Here is a 26,835-nt window from a genome sequence, read left to right on the forward strand (position 1 = left end):
GGACCCTAACCAGGGTCATCCAGGATAAATTAAGGGGGGAAAAAGTAGCATACAGGAAGTGGAAGCAGGGGGTAGCTAGCAAGGAGGAGTACACTTCCTTGGCCCGCACCTGCAGGGAGTCGGTCAGGAAGAAGGATCCGGGGGACTATAGACCGGCCAGCCTTACCTCTATCCCAGGGAAAATCCTAGAAAAAATGATCAAGGAGCACATCTGTAGGAGCCTGCCGGCTAATGCGATGTGGAGGGGCAACCAACATGGGTTTATAGCGGGCAGGTCCTGCCTGACTAACCCGGTTTTACGACGAGGCCACCAAATGTTTAGATGCAGGGGTCCAGGCGGATGTTATCTGTCCGGACTTCAAGAAGGCCTTTGACAAGGATGATTATACGGTAGACTGGGTAGCAAACTGGCTCAGGGGTCGCACTCAGAGGGCGGCGGTGGAAAGATGTGGGCCGTGGGGTCCCTCAGGGCTCGGTTCTGGGGCCGGAGCTGTTCAACATCTTCGTCGGTGATCTGGACAAGCGGGTGGGAAGCACCCTGTCCAAATGTGCAGATGACACTAAAATATGGGGTGAAGCTAACACCCCGGAGAGGAGGAGCCAGATCCAGGCCGACCTAGACAGGTTGGGGAAGTGGGCCGAGAACGACAGGGTGCAATTCAGCAAGGACAAGTGCAAGGTGCTGCACCTGCGGAGGAAGACCTGCCACCAGACCCCCAGGCTGGGGCAGAAGGAGATCCTGGAGTCACAGGACGCAAAGGGTTTACCCCCTCCCTCTCTACGCCCCATTTCCCCCCCTGGACAGACGCAGCTGTGACCAGCAGGCAGACCGGGGATAGAGGCAGACCCCCTCCAGCACCGCGCACGGCCCCGGGCAGCGCTTACCGCGGGATACCCCCCGCCGGCTCGCCCGGAGAGCCCCGCCCCGCCCCGCCCCGCCCCGGGGGCGGGTCCCGCGTGCGGGGGCGCCGGGCCGGGCGATATAAGGCGGAGCGCCGCCCCGCCCCCAAACCCCGAAGACCTCGTGTGCGCTCGTGGACGTGGAGTTTACTCCCAGTATCTCCTTTGCAAATGGGCTCCGTGGCCTAGCGTTTACTCCCCTGAGCCTCGCCACCCGTGATCTCCAGCCGTCTGGGTGCCACTGGCACCGGCACTGAAGCGAAGGAAGGTAAAGGGCGCCCCGCGGGCGCGGGGGCTCCCCCCCGGCCTTGGCCCGGCGTGGGAGCCAGCTGGGTCGCTCGGGGGCGCTTTGTTCGCTTCCCTGTGGGTTAGCCGGGCTGGGGAGGGCGATCCTGGCCGGACGCTCGGGGGGGGCCGCGAACGCTCGGGGGGGGGCGGCCGGACGCTCGGGGGCCGCGAACGCTCGGGGGGGGCGGGGGCCGGACGCTGCGGGGGGGCCGCGAACGCTCGGGGGGGGGCGGCCGGACGCTCGGGGGCCGCGAACGCTCGGGGGGGGCGGGGGCCGGACGCTGCGGGGGGGCCGCGACGCTCGGGGGGGGGCGGCCGGACGCTCGGGGGCCGCGAACGCTCGGGGGGGGCGGGGGCCGGACGCTGCGGGGGGGCCGCGAACGCTCGGGGGGGGGCGGTGGCCGGACGCTCGGGGGGGGCCGCGAACGCTCGGGGGGGGGCGGCCGGACGCTCGGGGGCCGCGAACGCTCGGGGGGGGCGGGGGCCGGACGCTGCGGGGGGGCCGCGAACGCTCGGGGGGGGGGGGCGGCGGCCGGACGCTCGGGGGCCGCGAACGCTCGGGGGGGGGCGGCGGCCGGACGCTCGGGGGGGGCCGCGAACGCTCGGGGGGGGGCGGCGGCCGCTTCGGGGGGGGGCGGCCGGACGCTCCGGGGGCGGCCCCGATCCCCCGGTGGACAGACGAGCGTGGCTGCGGCAGAGCCGCCCTCCCGGCGCTCTTGGCGCGGCTGCGCTTGCTTTTCCGGACTCGGGGCTCGCTTGTGCCGGGGCTCGGGATGTCTTTGTCCTTGTTACCCCCCCCTTCCAAACCGGGCAGCCGCGCGTGGCCCGGGGCTTCTGCCTGATGGTGCGTGGAGCGGGGGTTGGGAAAAGGCTGCGTGTGGGTTGCTGCGAGCCAGTTCAGGCCGGTTTGTGTTGAGTTTTCTCCTCCCCCCCCCGCCGCCCCGAGCGAGCAGGCGGCTGAAGAAGTCTCTGCAAAAGGGAGACAAAAGGCATGGCAGCCCCTCCGTCCCTCCCGCCCTGCGGAGCAAAGACTTCGCTTGATGCTATGCCAGGAGAAAAGAGATGGTGACTAAAAGCCCCTGTCGGCGAGCACGGGGGAAGGACGCTCTCTGTTCTCCTTGCTCAGAAGTTTGCAAGCGGTGAGCTGGCTTGTGCCCTCCAGGTGACCGCGGACCTGCTTCGGGCGCGGGCCGGGCTGGGGATGGTGTCGCTGGTGCAGAAGGAGCCAAGGGGCCCGCGCTGGATTTTGGTCCAGCTGGGCAGTGAAGGGACTCTTTTTTGGAGAGCAGTGCCGGCTGCCTCGCCAGCGCTGAGCTGTGCAGAGACGGAGCGAGGAAACTAAAACTGGGCCGGCTGTTTCCAGAAGCACTAAAATGCACAAAGCCAACTGAGTCACGCCGTTGGGGAGTTCATTCATCCCAGGCTGTAACAGCTACCGCTGGCTTCCCTTTTCATTGAAAAATGTCAGAGAAAATGAAATTTTCAATCAGATGACAGCACTTCATTTGCATCAAAAATGAGACCAGTCGGAGACCTTAAGGTGACGGGTGGCCCTCAAGCTAGGTGCTCGTGGGTCCCCTCTGCTCGCCGGTTAGCAGGAGGGTTGGGGGTGTCTACCCACCCAGGTTTGAGCCCCGCGCGCAGGATCTGCCCGCTCTGCAGTCAGCAAGTGACCGGCTGCTGGTAGTCCTCCGGCGTCCCTCCCAGGCTTCCCTCTGAAGGACAGACATGTTCTTCCACGGTTAACTGGGAAAGGTTTCTAAAATGGCTGAGCATGTGTGTGGGGGAGGGCATGGCTGGCGAGCTGTGCCTCCACGTGCACTTTGCCATATCCTCATGGTATGCCCTTGGGGCTGCCAGTGCTTCGGTTGGTCCAGGGGCCCAGCCCCGAGTGGCGAAGGATGCAAGACCTGGCCCTTCCCCCCTGCAAGTCACTGGGGCACTCTGACTTGTGTTGCATGTCTTGTTTCGGTACATCTGGTTGTGGACACGCTCTCTGGCTCCAGACGGCTAGAAAGAGAGAGACTTTTAGGGCTGGGGTGACTTTTTGAACACAAGCAGCTAAGGCTTCTGTTCTGAACCCATAGAAAAGTGAACTAAATCTGCCAGGTTAACCTGATTATTGCAGAAATGTGGTTGGGGCTTTGCAGTATGAAGACGGCATAACCCCAAACGTTGCCTGCCTTGGCAGGTAGTCTCATGCGTGTCTTTACTGTGTAACGTGAGGGTAAAGGAGTGCCCCATGTTAGGGTGGGGGACCTATGGACGGTGGGACCTCCAGGGAGCAGGGTAGGGAATAAGCCAAATCCCCGTTTCAGCGGAGGCTGCGAGCCTTTTGCACGGCTTGCATCTGTGCGCTGGGCGCTCTTGCAAAACCGGGATCTGCATAATGCTATCCTTTAAGAGGCGATTGGTGATTTCACTGGCGAGTGGGAAGCTTTTGCTCATCCGAATCCTTCGCCACGAGCAAATTCTCTTTCCATCTTCCTGCTGAATCTCTTTTTCAGCATTCGAAGAGACGGTGGCAGGACACCCTCTGGGAGATGACCGTCCTACACAAGTTCCTGTTGTGCCGTGGGCGTCCTACGTGAGCGCCCAGGGCGGCCCCCTAGTTCTCCGTGCCTCAGTTTCGCATCTGTAAATTGGGATGAATAGTTCCCCATATCGCAGGGGTGTGTGTATGTGACCACAAACGCACAGACTTCCAAGGTGTGCATCTCCTGTGGTAACAGAGAATCAAGGTAGACTTCTGCATAGTAGACAAATGTCAAATGACAGACCGTCGGTTATCCTATATGCAGCTAGGATGGAAAGGGAGAGAGAGCTGAGATCGTATAACATGATTTTAATCATATTATATAAATATAATGCCCTGTCTGGTTTAGTGTGCGCACTCGCACTTTCCAGGGGGATGTACTGGAGTCTTTCAGGCCTTGCTTGGGCTGCATCTGGGCGCGGAAGCCGACCCTCCGACTCAGTGAGTCTCTGCGTCTGTGCCTCTTGTTTTCCCTCCAGTGTTTTGCACTGCTTGGACTTTTCCCCTGCATCTGCTGACTCCTGTTTTGCTGCTGGGTAGACTTCCTCTTGGGTTGAAAAGGTCAGTGGTCTCGTTCCTGCAACGCAGGAGGCCTCTCTCTTGAGATCCTTTGTGGCGACAGGAGCCGTGTCCCGGTTTGTCCCTCGCTCCAGTCTGCTTCCCATGACCATAACTATCCCTCCTGCTTTCCTCTCCTTCCAACATTTCCTGCTAATCGCGCTGAGATCCCCCCATATTTTCATCGGTGGAGTGATGGGTCGACTGACCCAAATACATCTGGTCCCTCTGTCCCACCAGGCACATCTGTCTCATGCTGCTGAAGGGAAGTATCGGTAGAACCGCTCTGAGGGATGTTTCCCCCAAGCAAATACTTCTGAAGGATGGGATTTAAATACACATCCCCGAGAGCAGCTGTGTCTGAAGAAACTTCTTGGATCAAACGTGCCCGCTTATATTGGTTTGTTTGACTGTCACCTCGCAGATCCTAGAAAATGAGGGTTGGAAGGTGACAACTTCCTGCTCCAAGCAGAGCCATCCCCACCTGGATCATCCCAGCCGAGGCTTTGGTCTTAACCTCCAACAGTAGAAATCCCGCCACCTTTCTGGGTAACCTTTTCTGGTGCTTTACTACCCTCCTAGTGGGAGAGTTTTTTCTTCCCTAATATCCAATCTAAACATCCCTTGCTGCATCTGGAGCCCGCTGCTCCTTGTTCGGTCATCTGCCACCATCACATCCAGCTCCATCCTCTTTGCAGCCCCCCTGCAGGGAGGTGAAGGCTGCTATTCAATCCCCCCATAATCTCTTTTCCTAACTAAATACTCCCAGTTCCCTCATCTTCTCCTCACCAGTCCTGTCCCCCGGCCCCTGAACTATTTTTCTTGCCCTCCGCTGGACTCTCTCCAACTTGTCCACCTCCTTTCTGTAGCAGGGGGCCCAAAACTGGACTAAATATTCCTTTGTGGTGCTGTTAAGCTGGCTGGGAGACAAGCGCGTGCTGAGGCTGCGTTTTCAGTGACTCCCACTAATGATGAGAAGATTAGTTTGCACATGACAAACCCAGCTGATACGGTGTCTTAGCCGTAAAGAATAAACTTCCTCTATTCGGCTCTAAAAATTGCAGCTCTTGTTGCTTCCTCACTTAAGCAGAAAAGCTAGCGCAGCTGGAGGTCAGGCATGAACATACTGCCTAGTAAAAAAACAAAAAAATCATCTTAGCTGCCCTGATGGTGAATGAGAAGAGGCTTTTTTTTTTTCTTCACCCCTAAGAGATCCAGATCTTGAACTTTCTGGCCTGATATAGTTTAAAATCTGTTGGAGCTTTGTCTGAAAGCCAATATAATAAATGGAGAAGGGTGCGACCAAGTGGACTGTGATTCCCAGGTGACACTTGCAAATACAGCAGAGCATCAGTTATCCAAATGTGGGCCATGCTAACAATGCACGCCGTGTCGTTCAAGCGAGAGCAGCAGGGGCTGTATAAAACCTGTGAAATCCAGTTGCTCATTAATGCAATGCCTACAAAACGAGCACACTCCAGTGCTAACAAATCCCCGCCTTGATCCAATTTATGGGCTGTTGGGTGACGGCAGCGTTTTCATCCCTGTTTAACGGTCGGTGGAAAAGGTCCATCCCCTCCATGACATCCAAGACCTTGCTACTCTGGGAGCGCTTTTGCTTCTAACTTTCTATTTGGAAAACCTCCCTGAGAAATCGCAGGCATTTATGCGTCCCATTTAGTTGCAGCAGACGTGCTGCTGTCTCAGGAGCGCTGGCGCTGTCCCCGTAGCCCTGTTAGACTCGCTTCATGTTTCATGGCCTGTTTTACGTGGCTAATAGTAAGTCCTGGGCTCTGTTCAGAGAGGTTGTGTATAATTAGCTGCCTCTGTTTTGCTGACAGAAGTCAAACTGTGCGGCAGGCGTCACGCTTTGAAGAGCTCGGGAGAGGTGGAGGTAAATGGGAATGTTTACACCCTACGTTATTTCTGCTCTGGTTGTACGGGTTAAATCACAAATGCAGAGAACTCCACAGCTATTAGTCTCAATTTATGCAACTAATTGCATCTAGATGCAACGACTCGGACCTTGTGCGGCAGCATCTCCAGGTCTCCTGAAAAGGTGGGGCACCTCTCCCCACTTTCGGCTGCTATTCCAAATAGTAAGGGCTGGTTCCTCAAAGCTCCCATTGTAAATAGGCAAGGCAAAATAAATGAAACTATGAAGTGCCTGACGGGTGATGAACTGCATTCCGGTTTAAGCAGCTTGCAATGTGGGCAAGTCTGTGGCCAAGTTGGGGAATAAGTGAGAATTGCATTTAAATCCTATCCCCGTGTCCACTGCCTCCTGAGCTGGCAACTGCTGGCTCGGAGAAGGATGTGATCTTTTTTTTTTGGCCCCAAGCAAGTCATTCCTCCCGCTTTCTGCAAATGCCTGTAGGCGCTTCATCTCTGTGACGGACCTACACGAGGTCTCATGCTGCTTTTGCAGCCTGTGGGATGTGTCTTGTGGCACACTCATGGAGATGGGATAGTAGCTTGCTCTCACCGATTGTCTTGCACACTCAACAGCATTTTTTAAGCTCTTTTAAAGAAAAGGGGTTTGGTTTGAATCGGCCTTTTCATATTTGGTGCGGAGATGAGAACTGCTGCCTTAGTCTAGGAGTCCGGCCCTTTCCTGTCGAAGGACATAGCAAGCAGACTGACTTCCTTGCACTTACAGAACGGATCTGACTACCGCAGTTTCCGTGGCCTGCCCTTACAACCACCCTTGAGCTCACTCCAAGGCTGTTTTGCTCCCCTGAGCAGAGGGCCAAGGCTTTGCTGGTGCCAGTTCTCAGACACAAGTGATCAAAAGAAGTGCCGCTCGATATGCAGCACGCTGTTTTGGGGGCATGATTCTTATGAAGGATCCAGGCAGTGAAATTTCCATTGCACAAATGGTGTCAGAAAGCTGGGCAGACGGGTATGACCGAAAAGAGCTTCCTGCCAAAGTTGGAGCCAGACCTTTTATTTTTGGACCTAAGTTTGCCTTTCAATGCTGTTTTTGCAAGAGTTTCTAAAAACTCCTGGGCTCTGATCTTCCAAAAACAGGGCAGTTAAATTGCTGACTGCAGAGCGAAACATTGGCTGCTAGTGATTCGGAGAAAATAATGCATGAACTAGCCAGATTAGTTCGTCCTTCAATAAGCGGTCACTTCAGTGATCTTTCCTCCTAGGATTTGTTGGATCTTTAGCTTCTGGGTAAAAAAGTACTTCAATAAAAAGTTTTAATCTGTGGTAGCTTTGTCTCTAGCTTGGGACCATGCACAGAAGAAAATAATGCATCTTAATAAAGTTTCCTAGAAAAGTAGGGCTGGAAAGCACTTCATGAGGTCCAGCTTCTTGTTCACGGTAGGATCGCCTCTGACTTAAACTGGCCCAAACATGAGTGTCTTGAACTTGCTGCTAAGCTTACAAGGCAGGAGGCTCCACAGTGTCTCCAGTTAAGCTGTCCCAATGCTTCACCACCCTCCTGGTGAAAAGCTTTTCCTAATAGCCACCCTGAACTTCCCGTGCTCCTCGTCCCATCTCCTGCAGCCACAGAGTATAGTCTACAGCCATCCTTTTTATTACCACCCGTGAAGATGAAGGTAAAACAACATCAATAGGGTTGTCAGTGTGGTTTGTGTATGCTTCAAGTGATGGCTGAGAAATCCTGAGTTTAATTCTTGGTGTAGAAAACGCCATGAGCAACTTGTAGCACTTTCTCCGTAGTTTGGATAACTCCTGATTCGAGTAGGCAGTGGTGTCGTGACTGGAGGGGCTGGTGTCCATGGGTATGAGCGAGTGGCTTTTCCATATTCATACTCTCTCCTTTTTGCCCGACAGGTTTTATATCAGCACAAGAACAAAGACCGAGGAACATGGCAGCAATCCCGTCAAGCGGCTCGCTTGTGGCAACCCATGACTACTACAGAAGTAAGAAAGATTAAACTCTTGACCTGGGGTAAAAAGGAGGGGCTCACAAAACACTGCAGATACCTGTGGTGGAGAAGGGGTTCAACACGGTCAACATGCTACTTCACGGTCAGGGCGGCTAGGATCTGGGCCCAACTTCCAAGAGAGGTGGTGCAGGCTCCTACCTGGGGGTCTTTAAGAGGAGGTTGGATGAACACCTTGCTGGGGTCGTTTGACCCCAGTGGGTCAGACTAGATGATCTGCTCAGGTCCCTTCTGACCCTAGAAACTATGAAACATGGCCTGGATCTTGAACCATGAGAGCCTAGAGAGTTGACAGGCTTAGTCTCAACCAGTTTCCAAGCCCTATGTCAAATCTCTTGTGTCCTTCCCTCTATAGTCGGTGTCACTCCACAGGATGAAGTCGGTTCTTTCAAGCAGAGAGATTTTAGCCTGGGGTGTTATCTATTTGGATACCACTGAAAATTGGTGGGAGCCAGGTACTGGACTCCTTTCAAAATTCGACTCCTTAAAAATCTGCTTTAAAAGCATGTCCAGTCACTTCTGTTTAACATCGGCATATGCTAAAGTTCATCAGACCCCCACGCCCTGTTTGGGAGTGGTAGAAACACAGCTTCTCTTGTGGGTCACTGGGCCCCAAATGTGACTGAGGCTGGTGGCTGTGGGTAGAGGTGGAGTGGACTCTTTATAACCCAGCTCTGCCCGTTTTGTCTCGGAGCACTCCTGAACAAAGCCTGTTTTCTGGTTATGCAAAGCAAATGCCTGACACAGCGGTATTTTTGTTTGTTTAAAACATCAGGCAAAGAGCCAAGAATAGGAGTGAGCCTTATTTAGCATTCAGCATTGTGGGAGTACAGAATAGCAACCCGCGTTCCTCTTTCTTTCTTGCGGTGTTGTCCTGGGTAGCCTTCTCTTTAGGAGACTTGGATAGGGCAGGGCATAGGAGGCTGTCTTCCACCAGCTGGAAGATCCTATATGCTACAGAAGGCAGAAATGAGTAGGGGTGAAATAAGGGGCTCATGTCTTGCCCCCACTGGCGCGGAGCTCACTAGCCATGAGCACATGATTGTGCCAGGCTCCATCGTCTACACATAGCAGTGCAAAATAGCAGCTGAGGCGCTGGTCTCTTTTTCTCCATCGTGCTTTAGGGATACAGGGTGAGGCCAGGTGATGAGCAGGGATGTATGTAGGTTAGTTTCCCACATCAGGAGACAGACCTGTCCCACCTATTTGGCATCTAATTACGATCCTAACGCAACCTGCTCCATTCCCTGAAGACCTGTTAACATGCCTGCTTCTGTAAAGCACCTTCCCCAGAGTCATAAGGCTATGTCTTGCAAAACCAAGGGAGGTCCTTGCTGCTTTATATAAGCAATTTTTTTTTAACTGGGTTCCAGCATGTTGCAATAGGTTCCACTTCAATTCCTAAGTACTGCTTAAATGACTAATGGTTGCAATACTTTGTCCCGAGTCAGAGGCTGACAAATGAACCTCACATAACCAGAATGATGTCACTGAGATATTTGTACCACAAACTGAGAAATGAAGTGTGGGTTTATCTCGCTTACTTGGATCCACTTTGAGTCCGATGTTCTGCCGAGGTCTCTCAACCAGTCTTATCAGGCTCTGTGCACACGAATCTTCCAGCACGCTGCAATAAACTGTTGCCCACTGCATAGAAAGCAATTGGAGGTACTGCTCGGTGTCCTTGCTCGTGGACAAAACACTTTCTTAAAGGCCAGTGTAATGGGAAGGCCCTTAAGTGAGCTTTGAATCTTGTCTGGAAATATATAAAATGCCTACACTTCCCTCAAAGCTCTACACCTGTACTCCAGGGCCTCGCCACTATAAAGCTGGTACCTGCCACCCACTAGTGGGGGGGAAAAAAGGGTGATGTAGGAGAAACTGGTCCTAAGAAGTAGAAATGCAGCAAATGCTTTGCCTGCTGTGGCAAGATGTGCACTAGCAGCAGGGAGGGTGATTTTTGCCCATCATTAGAGCAGCAGGTGATAGGAGAGGGCCTGGCTGGATGTTGGCCTAACAGGGTATCCTCTCATTCGCAGGGCGTCTGAGTTCTACGTCCAGCAACAGCTCCTGTGGAAGTGCCGAGTACTCTGGGGAAGTTATTCCTCACCATCCGGGTAAGCACCAGCTGGTCTCCGGCGCAAGCCTTCTTTAGCTGGGACCTCTGTGCCTCAAATGCTTTTGCTTTAACTCCTTACTGGAGCATCAGACATGGTCTTCTGTAAGAACCAGTATAGCTACTAAAATGTTCCTGGGGCTAAAAGTGCTACCCATGGGTAACGCAGGGTGTTTTCAAGCAGATGTTGGTCTGCTCGGCTCTCAACGCCTGGATGTCGGGTGGATATTTTGACTCTCTACACTGGTGTCATTTAAGCTTATGCTTCGGGAAACAAGAACTGTCTGGCAGTAGGTCTCCATGTTCTTGACTGCTAAAGTATGTATATTAGAGACCCCATTTAAAAATATCCAAGAGGTCTTTCTCCCCTTATGCAGCCTCCTTCCAGTGTTTGGAAGATTGAGCGAAAGTTGCTCCTTTTAATTGAGGTAGCAGTGCCATGTGTTGGTCATCTTAACAGCTTGCCTAAACCCCTTTTTGCTTGCTTGTTGCATGAGAATGACCTGCTCATTTCTGCTGTAGCATGTAATCGAGCTACGTGTCCCTGTCATCGTGACTTAAGCTTGCCTGCTTCCTAGGTCTTCCCAAGTCAGATCCCGGTCACTGGTGGGCTAGCTTCTTCTTTGGCAAGATGCCCCACCCCATCATGACAACTGTGTCAGAGTCCCCAGAGAAGTAAGTTGCTCTTGGCGGGGGGTGTCTTTTGCTAGTCTTAACTGTGACGATGGAAAACAGTCGGAAGCGGTGGTGGTGGGGGAGGCTGGAATATTGTCCTGAAGCTGTGAGGAGGGGACTCTGTCTTCCAGCAAAGCCATGATGACCAGAAGTTTAGTTCATTTTTGGTACCTGCAGTTGCATGCGGCCCTCAATGCAACTAGCCCACAGGGAAGAAGGCAATGCAGGTGACGCTGCGGCTCCCTTCAGCAATGCATCCTGGCACCAGTCTGGTCTGAGGCCAGAGCCCTTCTACCATCTGTCTAGCAAGGAGCCCCTCAAGATCTGACTGTGTACACCCTGCCCCTTTGCATATGGGCTGCAATAGGAACAGGGAGCTACATTTTGCCAACCTGCATAGTCGAGACTGAGGTAGCCAAGGTGGTATCTTTTGCCTGATGGTTTTTTTCCTCTGCCTTTTGTCTTCCAGATCAGGAACCTTCCAGGTGGCTAACGGCGTGATCACTTGTGGCCTGGCTCAGGAAGTAATGAGGAAGCGCCATGCCAGTGAGCCCAGCAAACCCAATGCTGGGCCCTCTGCGTGAACAGGCTGGCACCTCTCTCTGCTGCTCGCCTGGTTGCCGCTTCTGATCCAAACGCTAGGCATCAGAGCCCATTTCCCTCCCCTCCCCTCCCCACCCTCCCCCCATAGAGTAGCCAGGCTGCTTTAGGAATTAGATGTAGGTTTTTACAAAAAAGAGAAAACGCAACCAAAAATTTTTTTCTATACCATCTTTTTGCTACTTCACTAACTTGACTACATGCTTTCCATGCAGACTTGGTAACACCTTTGTTTACTTTGTACTTGTTCAATGGAAACTAATAAACTTGAGCAGCCTTTTATATGCTGGATGACTTATATTTCTCCTCTCTCCAACGTATGAGCCATGAGCATAATTGGGCTCTCCTGGATGTGGGAAAGCAGAGGGCTTGGGAGAGTTTCACGGGTGGACGTGGGGGAAGCTGCTGTATGTGGATACTACATAATTTTTTTTTCCCCCATGGGTTGGTTTTCGCTGTGGAGCGGCTTCTCTTGACCCTTCGTGTGAAGGAGGGGCTTCCTCATGGTGCTGTGGGTTGTTAAGAAAGCTTGAGTGTGGTTGACAGACGGGAATCCTAGTTTCCAAATCCTAGCTTTCCTTTGACAGATGGGAATCCAAACTGAAAATGCAGTCCCTTCATTGGGGCTCTGTATAGGCCAAGCTGCCTAACTATGGGGGGATGTGATGTATTCCCCACTCACTTGATCGAGCTTTCCCTTTGTGTTCATAGGCCATGTGTGCCAAGGAAGAGATCTTACTTTCTACAGCTTGCAGTTGTAGAAGTAGCCTACCTTTGCCACCTGATCCAGTGCCAATGATGAGTGTGAAGCCCTATAGTTACTCCATAGGCTGCTGCTTTTGAGTCTCTACGTTTGAACCTGGATTCAACATAATCTTACTGGCTTTTCAAGTTGCTTTCAATGCAGCTACTAGAGGATATCAGTAAAGAAGGATTTAACCTGCATATTCTGTGATGGATGGAGTGAAGGGTGCCTGGTGTGTGTCTGTCTATAAATGCCCACAAATGCAGCTGTAATGCAATGTCTGGAGCTTGGCTGTTGGATGTCACCTGTGCTAAGGCACAGAATCAAGCTTATTTTTTTGGAAATGGACTTTGTCTTCTAGTTAATACCTGCCATGCAAACAACAGCACCACTGCACAAAAGGCTGCCTTCACCTTGCACAGCTTATCTTTATGGAGCAGGGTTTTGCACAGGCTGTTACAGACTGATTAGAGTATGTCAAGGAGAAGGTTGGCATGGCCCAAAATGGGAACTGTGATCTCTGCAGGTGCCCTCAAGCCAAAGGAATTGACCTGAGTTAATTGCTCAGGATGTCCTTTTAGTAAACTCTTAAAAGAGCACTTATCCAAGATGTTGGGCTTTAAAGATGTCTTAATTGCTGTGTTGCTGATTGGCCCTGGTGGGAAAGAGCTGCATTTGGCGGTGAGTTAGGAATTGGATTCTTTTCCTGATGTACTTTTTATAACCCAGGGAGAAGCTGGTTTCTAAGTTACCAGGCAATACATGAAAACCAGCAAGTAGGTGGGTACTGGGGCAGGTGGTGGTACATGGGGGTGGGGGTGTCAAGGTTACTGTCCCAAGAGGGTGCAGCACACAGATTTAGTGGTTGGAAACTACTAATTTATCTGTCTAAGACCTAAACCAGAGGGAAGGTGTGGGGGAAATAAACCTCAGATATATTTTTTTGATTAAAATACCCTGATTCAAATAGTTTCGTTGTTTTGAATAAACAACTAATTTGTCCACTCCTGCTCAAAATAACTCTTCAGTTTTCTGCAAAAGAAAAAAAAACAGGTTGCCAGATGCCAATCAAGTGTGCCTGCAAGTTAAATGCCTTGTTAGAGGATCAGGCTGTGCATCCCATCTTGGGCTGGGGACACCCACTGCAATTAAGGCTTGCTTGCTTGGCTGTCCAGAATAAAAACAATTGGCTAAAACAGGAAAGCAGTTGGGGGCTATAAAGGCTTACTGGGTAAACTGGCAGGGAATGCTATGTAAAGTTTTTGGAAAGGTCGTTAAATGAATCTAATGATCTACGGGGGATGAAGGCACATGTCTGGTTCATGGCTGAGGAAGTCACAGTTTGTGTTTCCAAAAAGCTATGGAAGATCAGTCTGGGCAGTCACTAAACATTTGTCAGTGCCTTCAGTGAAGGATGCTTTAAGTTTAAAAACAGCCATGCGGGACCTAGGATGGTAGCTACATTCAGTCAAGGATACAGGGAGATGTGTTGGGGTCTCTTTCTTTTTTGTTTTTCCTGGTAGTGGCTTCAGCACAGTTCAGTGACACCAAACTTGGTCATTTTCTCAGGAACAAAAAAGTGCTTGTGATGTGAAATGGGTTTGTGAGTAATAGGAAAAGCAGTCTAGCCTCGGCAGTGGGTGGATAAGAAATGCCAGACAGTTTGGAAGTTCGTGCTGCATCACTCGAGTTTGGGAACAGCTGATTTACTTGTTGGCTTCCTTGGTGAGACGGCTGGAAGGACTTGTTTGGGGATGTTTTCAGTACAAAGTCTGCTGTCCTCGGAGATCACTTAACGGCTGGTTTGAGTCGCTTTCCCTTTCTAAAATGCCTACAGATCTTGCCTCCTTACCCAGCTGGGTATTTTGAGAGATTCAGCACGATCCTTTTCTCTGATGTGCTTGTCTAGGAGCCTGCTCTCTCTCATCCTTGCCTTGCTCTCCAAAAATACTCCTGACTTCTTCGTGTGGCTATTTATAGCTTTGCAAAGGGCTGATGATAACAAGGTCCAGGGGTGAGATGCTGTCAAATCAGAATGGGATGTACGTCCAGGGAGCCTTGCTCTCATGCAGTTTGGATGTCACGATTGCCAGGAGCAGTGCTGGACACCACTTGTTAGAGGGCACAAAGCTCTTGTAAAGTTTTAAAAACAGGCTAAGATAAGTGGATTTTTTAAATACATGTTTGCAAATTTAGATCCTAAGCCTCTGCAAACAGGTTCTTGTTCGGTCAATACTGAGTGGTTCTGCCTGACCCCTATGTAGACGAGTAAAAACTCGGGCCAGGCATACCCTGCCGCCTTTCTGCTCTCTCGTGAAGCAGTTGAAAGCATGTTAGAAAGCACGTGCAATGGCTGCCCAAGCCCAGCCTTTCTCTGCATAATAGAAACACTTGCGAGAACATCGGGTGCCTACTTCATCCCAAACTAATATCCCTTGGGCTTTGACTAGAGAAAACTTATGGCCAAAAGGACACCTGGCCAGATTTTCCCCAGCTTCCAGAGCAGCTTTTGCCATGAATAAGTGGTAAGCAAGAGCCTGCTGGCGACTACAGAGAGCATCAACACGTTGCACGCAAAGCCCTCACGTTCTGGTCTCAGCTGTGCCCAAGCTCCTAGGCCAAACCCTTTCCCAGTATATCGCCTCTTCTACTCCCCAGGACACAGGGAGAGCAGTCGGCAAAGCAAATCTTGCTTGCTGGTTTCCAAACTGGTCGACACGGATCCCTCTGTCTTGCCACTGGGAACATTTCTCCCACCTTCAGGCCCATCCCCTGCCCTCTTCAGTTGCCATGTTAGGTAATGTGCACGCGTTGGCTGTCCTGTCCCGGATGGGAGGGTTGAGAGTGGAGCTGCTGGGGGGTACTGTGGAAATCCTGGCTCATCCCTTCCCTCTGAAAGTTTCAAAGCTAGAGATGGCTTGATGACACTTGACTTCTGTCCTCTTCTCCCATTAAAGAGGTCTCTCTGTTGGGCTATACTTCACCCTTAATCATAGAAAGTGAGGTTTGGAAAGGACCTCGGGAGGTCGCATCTAGTCTAGCCCCCTCCTCAGAGTAGGACCAGCCCTAACTAGACCACCCCAGCCAAAGCTTTGTGTAGCTGGGCCTTCAAAGCCTGTATGGATGGAGCATCCACAGCCTCCCTATGTAACCTGCCCTGGTGTTTTGCTGCCTTCCTAGTGAGCAAGATTTTCCTAATATCTACCTTAAACTTCCCTTGCTGCAATTTGAGCCCATGGCTGCTTGTCCATACCTCAGTGAGAACAGTCCAGCTCCATCCTCTTTTGAACCACCTTTCATGTAGTTGAAGGCTGCTAGTCAATCCCCTCTCATTTTCTCTTTTCCAGACTAAATAAGCCCAGTTCCCCTAGCCTCTCCCCACAAGTCATGTCCCCCAGCCCCCCGACCGTTTTTGTTGCTCTCTACTGGACTCGCTCCAATGTGTCCACATCCTTTTTGTCATGAGGGCCCAAAACTGGACACAGGACTCCAGGTGTGGCCTCCCCAGTGCTGAATAGAGGGGAATAATCACATCCTGTGACCTTCGGCAATGCTCCTACCAATGCAGCCCAGGATGCCATTAGCCTTCTTGGCAACAAGGACACACCGCTGGCTCCTGTCCAGCTTACTATCCACTGTCACCCCCAGGTCCTTCTGATTTTGCTGTATTAACACTCCTATTAATACTAATACCTGGCACTTAGGTTGCATCCAGAGGTCTCAAAATGCTTCCCAAAGGGAGTAGCAGTTATTTCAAAGCAAACTGAGAACATTTATCATCCTTATTTCACAGGAGGAGAGATGCGGGGACATCTGGGCTTAACTTAGGTCTTGCAGCAAGTTGGTGTTAATCAGGATGGACAACTTGGCTTTCCCTTCAAAGTTACTAGCTAGTAGAGCTGCAAAGACCCACCTAAAAACCAGAGGTCCAGTGATGTTTCAGGAAGCAAACCCCCAGATTTGGTGCTGCTTGGTCTTTGAGCTTGGGGATATGATTTAAGTGGCTTCCACACACGGATGGAGGGAGCAGCGTCTTCCAGTCTATGGGTTCGTACCCCAACCTCTGGATCAGTCAGCCTTGCACCTCGCTTGTTGGATCAGGCTTTCGTGTGCAATGAGGCGAGCAGGCTCCCCAGTGGGGATTTTCTGATTGCAACTCCTATAATATAATTGAGCTGATTAATAAGAAACCACCTTGAGTGTCAACATGCTGCAAACTTCCTGTGTTCTTTATTTTTCCTGGCAGTTGGGCTTCCTCTCCCCTGGCCTGCAAAGGCAGTAAGTCCTTGAATTCAATGCATTTCTCCCTTCGCATTGCACGCTGGGCTGGCGTTACAGTTTGTGGTCTGAGCAGATGTCTAGCGTCTCCGTTCATATGCAATCTGATCATTACCACATTGCACAGCGTCCTGGCTGGGACATGTCTGATGTGTTAGCTGATAGCCAAAATGGTAAGCAGTGCCCAAGGTGTACGGAGCAAAGAGCAGAGACAGCGGAGCTCCTTGTGCCTCAAGGAGGAGTCCACGGGGGTAATGAGAATTGCCAACCGCTAGGCCCGGTGCTGGGGCTGTTTAAAGTCACATTTGCATCCTCCGTCTTGTTACTCTGGGTTCTCCTTGCTCCCAGCCTTGGGTCTCATCTGACTCACTCGGGAGGTCGGAGCTCATCCCCAGTGAGGTGCTTTCTCTGCAAGGCTTGGGGAGAAACTGGGAGCCTTTAAACCTGCTGCACTGCAAGTTCATGTTATAAATAACAATGCGGATAAGAAAGGGGCCTGAGCTGGGCTTTCACTCAGGAGCTGTTGCTTTATTTCCCATCCCCCTGAGCTGCCAGTTCTCTGTTGTGCACCTAGATCTTCCCTATCCTGCCCCGGCTTGCTAGGCAAGCCGAGACGAAGGCCAGGACTTTTACAAGGCACAGCAATGTGCCTGGGGGAGGTCGGTGGAAATCCTGGAGTCCCTGGGATGAATGCTTCAGGGACAGGGATGTCGGACCTTGCCTTTGGAGAAAGGGGACTCTCTTTCCATCTCCCCTTCTGTTTCCCAGGGGAGTGAAATCAGTGGAAAGACTCAGGCAGTAGATTTGGGACCAGACCCACCAAAGGACCAACCGGGCTGTTGCAGTTGCGGGGCACTGCTTGGAGCAGCCGCAGCTCCACAAATGCTGCTGGCTTGTCACGGCCTGGGTGGCTTGCAGCAGGTTTCTAGGGGCAGGGGATACACCCCTTCCCTCCCCGCCATCAAGTGACGCACCCAGCTCCTAATGCAGAGACAAAGCCCCAGACAAAACCTGGTCTGACCTCCTTTCTTGACTTGTTTCTGCAGCTTCTTGCTGAGGGCAGGTGAACTTTCTCCCACTTCCAGGGTCGGCGGATAAAGGCACTTGCATCTCCTTCCGCTCCCCTGCCGCGGGACAGGGCGGGGAGGCTTGTTTGTGCAGAGGGAAGCGCTGAGCCCTCTGCGCAGAAGCTTCCCCTTCGTTATTCCTGATGCGCCGGCTTTTACCCAGCACCGAATCCTCCTGGACACAAGGCCAAAGTGCCCAGAACCGTTGGTTGGGAGAGGAAAGCCCGGTGCTCTTTAGACTTGGCAGGTTGGGCCGAAGTACATTGGGTTGGGGCTTGAGAGCCTCTGGGCTCTGTATCTCACTCCCTTGCAGGCTCTTTTGGTGCGTTTCTGGGTGTTTCCGTTCTTCCCCGTACAAGAGGGGGAATAAAATTTCTCCTTTCCTCCCACTATATCAATGTCTAGGCCTACAGATAGATATCTAGACAAAAATTGATATATATATATATATAGAGAGAGAGAGAGAGATACTATAAGCTCTGTGAGGTTATAGAATCGGAAAAAATGAGGGCTGGAAGGGAGCTCAGGAGGTCACATCTAGTCCAATCCTCTGCTCCAAGCAGGACCAGCCCCAGCTACATCGTCCCAAAGGCTTTGTCTAGCCAGCTCCAAAAACTTCCAAAGATGGAGAGGAGGGTCTGCAACCTCTCTGAGTAACTTGTTCCAGTGCTTTACTACCCTCCTAATGACAAAGTTATTCCTAATATCTAACCCTTGCTGCAACTTGAGCCCATAAGAACCCATTGCTCCTTGTTTGGTCATCTGCCCCCACTGAGAGCAGTCCAGCTCCATCCTCTTTGCAACCCCCTGCAGGGAGCTGAAGGCTGCTTTCAAATCCCCCCTCGGTCTTCTCTTCTCCAAAGTAAAAGTCAGGACTGTCTCTCTCATTACACTTATATAGACAACTTCCAACACAGTGATGCTCCCTGTCTCAATCAGGAGATTCTACATGAAGTATAAATGAATAATCACAGTAATAATAAAGATGATGATGATGATGTAGAGGGCCTGGTACTTCTCAAAAGCCCCAGTAGCTTATGTTTCCTAGACTGAGGTTTTAAGATCCAGCACGTAACCAGTAGATCATTGTCTGGGGGAGGCAATAACTTTCCATCTAGTCTAACACCAAGCTCTCATCTCCGCACTCTGGATGTTTCGGGAGACTGTCCAGTGACTCTTTGACAATGGGTTCGTTAATCTGAGTTGTTTCTGGAGCAAGCTGGTTCATTATGCTTTGTGTGCTGCTGCCCTAATCAGCATTACACCAAATGAGCACATCGAGCTGATCTGCTAGAGCCAGCCCATTGCATCTGTGCTTCCATTTGGCAGACAAGATGTTCTGAATATAAAGCCCAGAGCATGCCGCCTGGTGCAGCAACACCCCAGGATTTGGGGTGCCTGCACTGGATTTCTTCTGGGATATATTGGTCCACAGAAGTATTGTGACCCCTCTAGCGCCAAGATCCATGCTTGGTCCAGAGCATCCCAGTGTTGGGAGCAACCAACCTCGGAGCCTGCGATTGCCAAGAGGCTTCATCTTCTTTCCATTGAAAGCAACAGCAAGATCCAGCTAGTCGAGGGAGGCTGAGCTCTGAGCAGGGTGAATGGAGAGGCTCGCGTCAGCATGACAAACAACGTGCACAAGGAAACGGAGTACTTCTGAAACTCAGCTTCATTTCCTCTTTCTCAACCAGCTGCGACTCTTCTTACGTGACGGATGCCTGGATGAGTCTGGGTGCAGAGAGCCTGCGCGGTCCCCAAGCACTCACATCGCTGGTGGGTCAAATGTGCATGGCCTGAGGAAGGGCTAAATAAATCCTGAGCAGGGGGACTTTAGCAGTCGGCCTCTTCTTGCAAATGCGTGCTTCCCAAAGAGGAAGACGATAGCTAGTTTAACCCACTGGGCCATCTGAGGGGAAACAAAACCACCAGCCAGGCCAGAGAGCTCAAGCTGGTATAGTGCCCAGCTCCGTGCACTGCCAGCCCCTTAGGTAACAACCAGTATAAATCAGCTCTGACGCAGGCCGAACCCTTCTGCTTCATGGGAAATGAGCAGAGCTGGGGCCTGGATGCATTTCCTCTACTTGGCAGGATCGATGCATGGCCACTTGCGAAGCCTCAGGCTTCTCCACCTGTTCCTACCCTGCTTCAGGGTTTTGAACCAGGGGTTCAATGGTGGAGGTGGAAAGAAAGGGAAATTAGCCCAGGCCTTTATAAAGGTCTGCCTGTTGGAAAAATGAAAATTGAAGTGACTGTAATGCAGAGCAAGGCAGAGGTGTCCATCCAGATTACCTCCCTTTGCATCACACGGTGGGGGAGTTTTGCCATTGGAGGGAGGGAGAAATTTTGGCATGGGGCTTTTGCTGGCTGTGACCCAGCGTGAGGAGAACCCGGGAGAAATGGGGCTCGTGGTAGGTGTGAAGTGAAACCTAGTGCGTGTTTCTTCACGGGGCCTCCCAGACCAGTGGGCTTCAAGCCAGGGGTCTGTCTCCCTGAATGGAAATTGTTTTTCCTCTTCTCACCATTTCCGTGTTGAACTATGGACTTGCCCCATCAGGGGACTTGAAGCAAAAGCATGTCCAAGGTGCAGAGCTGAGCTTTTGAGCTTTTCCTGCCTAGGCGGGGCGTCGGACTCGATGATCTGTTGAGGTCCCTTCCAACCCTGGCATCTATGAATCTATGAATATCATATTGCTCCCGTCTATAGGAGCCCTGGATTCACCAATAAAGTTGCAATAGAGCAAACAATGACTAGCCCAGTTGCCTTTGCAGATGGGATAAAAGCTGTCTCTGGGAGCTGAGAAACCCCTCACCTCCTTGTAACATAGGGGACAAGACAGGAGCAGCGGGGAGCTGGTGAAAACGAGCTGTGCTTGGCTGAGGGGAGACTTCAGACAGGGTCACTGCAGCCTTTAGAGAAGCTGTGGAGTAGCCCTAAATGTATTGACTTTAAACTGGGCGAGCCCACAACGCAGTCTGGAAAACAACCTCAGCAGGTTCAATGAGCACTGTAGGGATTTAACCCCTCAGGGACTTCATTGTCGACTCTGCTCATTAAACATAGCAGCCAGCAGCAAACATTGCAATACCCTGAAAAGATGCATGCACCACTTGAGCTGCTGTGATGGACATAGCTGTCCTTCTCACCCTTCCCTGCAGCAGTGGTGTAAGGCTGAAAACTAGATGGCGACCTGAGGAATAAATGCATCCACTTCTGTGGATCCTCTTTCCCATGGTGGCTGCAAGGCTGTGAGTCAGTGAGGGAGTGAGCAAGGTGGAAAAGCAGATGCATGCTCAGCGCTAATGACTGTGGTGAGGAAGCTGACAGTCTCCTTGTCTTGTGCAGTGACCAGGACTCACCCTTTCAAGGGATTTTCTTCCCCACTTCCCTTTCCGCAAGTTCAGTGTTAGTAGAGATGCTGCAAGTCCAGTGTTACTAGAGATGCTGTCATAGGCACATATAGCTGAGATGGAGCTGGAGGGGGATGAGGCAGGAAGAACTTGCTGGGCCGAGCAGAGGTCGAGCATAGCTGATTTTACATCAGGACCCACTGTACAAACAGGATTTCCCAAGCTGTTTTTATTGCCATCCATGGCTGGAGCGGGGAGACCGCATCTCCCTTCTGGTCACTGCCACTGCAGGGAGCCTTTTACCCTAGGACTGCATCCAGGATGAAATGCAACCAAGACAAACACCGTCATTACATGGGAAGGGACATGTCTCACAGGTTGATGGGGCATGGCACATGAGGAGGTAAGGATGCGATAGCCATATATTCCCGTCCTCCAAGGAGCAGGGCAGGAAGCAGAGACCAAGGGAGTCTGTCTTTCCACCCCTCTTTTTGCATAACCGAAGAGATGACCTTTGTAGGTTTTTGTCCAGTAGGAAAAAAACAGTTCTGGCTTGGGGTCGTCACTGATACAGACCTGGTTTTTTGCACGTGGACAAAAATCCCATTTCCCTGGATGCGTTAGGAATCAGGAAACAGGAAGCTCATAATCCAAGCCACTGTCTATCCAGCCCTCTGCCCAAATGCACTCTCTCATCTCTCTCTCAAGGGCTTCCCTTGTTACTCCTTGGCTTTCTGTTCTCTGCTGCTTTGAAGCCACACAGGGGCACAATAGTCCCCTCACCGTGTTTGCCATCGGAGCCGGGGGAAAACCCTCTGATGACATGACTCCAGTTCTTCTGCCTGGCCACACCGGCCTGTGATGCCAGTCCATTATTTCAACAGCAAGTTTGCTCTGTTTAGCTTCATTTGTCCTGCCAACCAGCCAATCCACCTCAAACAGCCGTCAGTCCTGAATCGTGAGTCCCAGGGTTGTCCCTTTGTACCTCCTGCCTCTGTGGTCCCATAGATCTCAGCCCGCGAAGCTGCAGCCCATTTCCCCTGACCTGCTGCAGGGAGGAAAGGGCTTTCCTTTCCGCTCATCCTTCTCGGGGGCTTTGTGGAACTGGTTCCCAGGGCCCGACTGGTTGTAGGGTGTGCGGCATGCAGGACCCCGGATACCCGATGTGCAGAGGCCTCCGTGCAGCGTGGATGCAGCTGGTCGCGCCTGGGTGAATGAGTCCCTTCTTGGCTCCGGTGCAGGGGTCCGTGGGATGAGCGGTTGACCTTTCCCACCCCGTGATGGTCCTGATCGGAGCTGAGGTTTGGGATGGAGCTCTGTCTGCTGCTTTCCACATCAGCCACCCCACAACTGCACAGGGGAAGGAGGAAAAAAAACCTGCCTGAGCGGAGGTCAGCTTGGGACAACTTGGACAAGGCCTTTCCTGTAGCTCTCGAGACATGATGCCTCGCTTGCCAACGAGCTGTTGTTACCGAGGCAACAAGGGCTGCCATAGCAATGAGTATAAAAACCAGGTGTCAGCACCTCCCAGGGAGAAAGCTGTCCAGAAACATTTTTTTTTTTGGCAGCTCCGTGAACATGCAAAGCTACCCGACGGGGGTGGCCTGCGGCGCTCACAGCTGCCTCTCCCGGGATTTGGGAAGCGTCCCTGCTGCCTTCGCTCCACGTTTCACTTCCAGAGACCTCGTTCCCTTGTTCAACTCAAGCAAATCCGCATGAAACACCCAGGCTCTGCTGCTTTTGTCTGCTTGACTGCTCGCAGCCCAGTCGTGGCATGCACGACCCTGCCGAGGCGGGGAGTGACTTGGGATATCGCAGAAAGGTTGTAGCCGTTTTGATATTGTAGATACGTGTGTGTTATCAGTGAATTAGGCAAGAGAAGATGGAGAAAGCGGGGGTTGGATTATGCTATTCCCCACTTTTTCATTGGACTTTCTAACTGAGGAGCCTGGGACCCGCTGCACCCTTTGCTATGTGCCACTGCTGGGATGGTACATGGAAACCGGCTTAGCGCACAGCTGCAGCACGTGCATTGAGCAATTTGGGTGCACAACGCCCTGGCTGTTTGTGCAAATTTTGCAGCCATTCTCTCCAGCCAGCTAGCATTAGTGGGGGCGCTGTCCATGTGCAGAGTGGCTCATGCATTTGTGCAAAGGTTTTTGTGCACAAGCTTTTTAGAGCTATGTTGGGCCACAAAAATCACCCTTTCAAGACAGGCAGGGCTTTCTAGATCAGCTCATTCCAGGGAGCAGATGTGCTGCCTTTTCCTGCATTGGATTTGGCTTTGGAGGGTTTTTTTTCGGAATCTGCTGAATAGCCATTTTTTCTTCCTTCTTTATGTCCCTGTGGACATACGGGAAACTTTAGCGCCAAGACAAATGTTGAACTTGGATGAATTATGTGAGACAGCTGCAGTTTGCAAATGGCAGATGGCAAGGTTTAACCCACAGACTAGAAGTTTAATTCCCAGGCTAGGATAAATTCAGGTCGGGAAAATGCCTCTAATATTAAGCACTTGGAGTGGATGTAGAAAATGGTTTTGATTTTTTCAGCAGTAATCAGCCATCAACATTTAAGCCTCGGGATAAAAATACCTGGATTTTCCAATGATGTTACCTTCCTTTTGGGCACAAGAGTGTCAGTGGGAACAGGTAAGCATTGGGCACATCTGCAAATCCAGCTTCAGGTACCAGTGCTGAGTCTGGCTGGGGGAGACTGGTTTCTCTAGAGATGAACCTGACTTTGAAACTCCTTCATATTGTAGCCAGCCTTACGAGCAAATCCCCATGTCCAAACCTGTCTGTCTGGTTTTGGATGCTGCACTGGACCCAGTTGCTGCATGGTTGTTCATTCTTTCATCCTTCCCATGGCGTATGGGGCATATATGGCTAAAATGAGCCTGTCTTGCTCCTTATCTCTCATTCGATGTTTCCAGCTGTGCCGTCACTGTGGTCAGCTGCCCAACGAAATGTTTTCTGCTTGTCATGCATGCCTTCTCCTGCCACAGCAGTACCATCTCTAACAGTCATTGACATCTGCTCGTGCTTACTCGTGTTTTTGGTGCCCTGGCAAGTAATAAAATATACTTAGCAGTGTCCGAGGATCATGTCCCCATGGAGCTGGCTATTTATTTTGAATCGTTGTGCCCAGGCACAATTTCCTCTTGGAGGTGACGCATCAGAGATGTTGCTTCATTGCAAAGTCTGATTTCCTGAGGCGCCCCAGACACTGAGAGATGAAAAGGGCTTGTCTGTTGGACCGTGGAGGGGGATGTCTCCTGTTCTGGGCAGCCTGCTCGGATCCAATGCACTGTCTGAACCAGCTTGCCCGCGTATGAGCAGAGCATTACGGTGCCACCGGTTGTCAAATGGGTTTTACAGTCTTGCTGCAGTCTAGGTTTGAAGTCTCGCCGTGTCTGACGGCTGTCTGGGTGACATGCTGCTATCTCATGTTTCACAGGCATCTGAACGCTGCTCCTGGCTAAAGCGCAATCGCTAGAGTGAAACAGCTGACAGCAGAAGCAATGCATTGAAGCAGAATAGGGGAGCTGATCTTGCCTGTCACGTCCTTTGTTGGAAAACTGGCAGGAGGTTGGAAAGTGCAAGGTTTTCTTCCATTCCCCTCCGAAGGGCAGGCCTTGCTCCAGTCCAGCATGCACAAGAGTAGGTGCCGCTGTCGCTGACTCCTGACCAGGGTGCTCAGAAGCCCATAGGGAAGGAAAACTCTATGTCTGCCTCAAATAACTGCGCGATTGCACCAGGTTGCTACTTCTTCGGGGGCATATCTGCATTTACTGATGGAATTGCCTCCATTGGTTGATTTTTTTCTGCCTCCTCGTGCTGCCCCTTTGCTCCCCAGCATGATTTCATTGCTCTTAGCAATGCCTTCCAGTTCATTTTCCTTTTAGTGCTCTGGCATTCCCCAAGGTCGGTGTCCGCTCATGGTCGGTGCAGCATCTCATACTGTCACGTTGCCCATCCGGCAAGTCTCACCACCTTCCCAGGCATTGAGCTTGATGTGAAATCTTGCTGCCTCCATCACATCCTGGCTTTCCCTGGGAGTCTTCATGCACCTGGTGGTGGTCTCTGTGGATCAGTGCTCCCGGGTCTGTAGCCAGGCTTGGGGGGTTTCAGTTGCACACCTACTTTCCCCACTCCATTTGTATGTGAGACTACCCACTCCACTGAGGTCCGGCCTGTGGGTTGGAAGTAGCACCCAAAATGATGGCCTGGACACATGGCACATCCACACGGTAACCTGCCTTTACCCTGGTGTGAAAAAATGAGCAGGCATATAATGGGTAGCCCCCCCCCAAGAAACACAGCAGTACACTACCTGGCGGCATTTGGTGCAAGCAGAGGCTGAGGATCATGGCACTGTGCTGTGGGTTCAAGGCGTGCTCCAAAGTCAGGCTGAAAACTGCCACCCTTGTGTAAAAGCTTGCAAAAAAAGATTTTTTTTTTCCCAACTATTTGAGTTGGTCTAATACAAGATATCAGATTTACCCAGAGGACCTTGTCTGCCCTTGTGTGACTTTGCCTATACAAGCCAGGTGCCGTGGTTTCCATCAGCTGCAGTGGCCTGCTCATTGCAGATGACTCCTTGTCCTGATTTGGTACACTTTTGTCCCTGCAGGCCACCCGCTCCGGAGCACAAGGGAATCCCTGGACCCGCTGCAGCAAGATATGCCCCAGGGAGGCTTGTAGAGGGGATGGGGCAGCTGTGTGCCCCCTGGACCCAAACTCCCAAATCTCCAGGCTGGGTCAGACATGCCAGGCTAGATTGGCCCTCTTTGTGGTCCAGCTCTGCCCGGGAAGGGCCAAATGTTACCCAGTCCTGAATTACACTACTGTAATGTGGTGCTTTTGCATTGATACCAGTAGAGCGTAGGCAATAGCCCTGAGCAAACTGATAAGAGGGTACCACGAGTTAATGTGGCCCCAGAGCATGAGGCCTCCTGCTAGGTGTTGTTCAGGAATAAAGCAGTGCCTGCCCCTGCTCCAGAGAGCTTATCAATACAAACTAAGCATGTACAACTGCATGGATGTATACACACATGTGCATGCACACACACGCACACATGCAACAGCGGTGTGCTTTGCAAGCATCACATAGGTCCTTCTTGTCTAATGGTTTGTTTTTATACTGCTGGGTGGTGCATGGTGTGGTGCCCTCCCTCCATGAGCCTTGCCATGCAGAAGACACCCACTTCCACCCTCCCCTTGAAACTGGGGGAGGCCAGAGACCACCCTCTGAGAAGACGCATGCTTGGAAAAGGAGAGTTGGGGTGGCGGTGTTTCACCCCGGCCCACCCAGCCAGTAGCAGCACATGCTTCTTGTCAAGCCCTGCTGAAGGGGCTTAGGCACATGCTGAAAAAACAGCAGCCCCAGGGTTGGGTGATGCAGAAGCCCTGTCTCTGCAGTAATTTTATGCTGTGGAACAGCATGTCACATGCTGGCACACATGGTACACAGGCAAATAAAGGCTGTGAGTCATGTGTACTCGTGCTGGAACGTACTGTTTGTTCCTTCTCCCCCCCCAGACTCGCAGCGCTGCTAGTTGGGTGCGTGGCCAAAACACCTCTGGGTGTATGTGAGGACAGGTGGCTGTGGGTGTCAGTGAGCTGCAGGTTGTCAGCTGGTGTGAAATGCACACTAAGCCCACGTCCCAGTGAAGGGGGTGGAGGGGAGGCTCACCACCAGCCGCTCAGTCATCCCACCATGCGCCTAACAGCTGGATCTTTTGCTGCAGTTTTGATCATGCTGTGCAGAGCAGGCAGGATGTGTGCCGTGCTGCATCC

General features: G+C 51.8%; 1 protein-coding gene across 2 annotated transcripts; it reads left to right on the forward strand.

The window, feature by feature from the left end:
- The first annotated feature begins 994 nt into the window (after positions 1–994).
- Positions 995–11,875, forward strand: PPDPF (pancreatic progenitor cell differentiation and proliferation factor). Of its 2 annotated transcripts, XM_090065212.1 has the most exons (6): positions 995–1,168; positions 6,124–6,176; positions 8,090–8,179; positions 10,242–10,319; positions 10,897–10,993; positions 11,463–11,875. In XM_090065212.1, the coding sequence occupies exons 3-6, from the start codon at positions 8,125–8,127 to the stop codon at positions 11,575–11,577; spliced, it is 345 nt and encodes a 114-aa protein (XP_089921338.1). In that variant the 5' UTR covers positions 995–1,168; positions 6,124–6,176; positions 8,090–8,124; the 3' UTR covers positions 11,578–11,875. The 2 variants fall into 2 exon arrangements, with proteins under 2 accessions (XP_089921338.1, XP_089921337.1); XM_090065211.1 differs by lacking the exon at positions 6,124–6,176 and having other exon boundaries at positions 997–1,168.
- The last annotated feature ends 14,960 nt before the right edge of the window (positions 11,876–26,835 follow it).

Source organism: Crocodylus siamensis, chromosome 10 (genome assembly GCF_052110815.1).
Source record: "Crocodylus siamensis isolate JL-2025a chromosome 10, ASM5211081v1, whole genome shotgun sequence".
Classification (NCBI taxonomy): domain Eukaryota; kingdom Metazoa; phylum Chordata; order Crocodylia; family Crocodylidae; genus Crocodylus; species Crocodylus siamensis.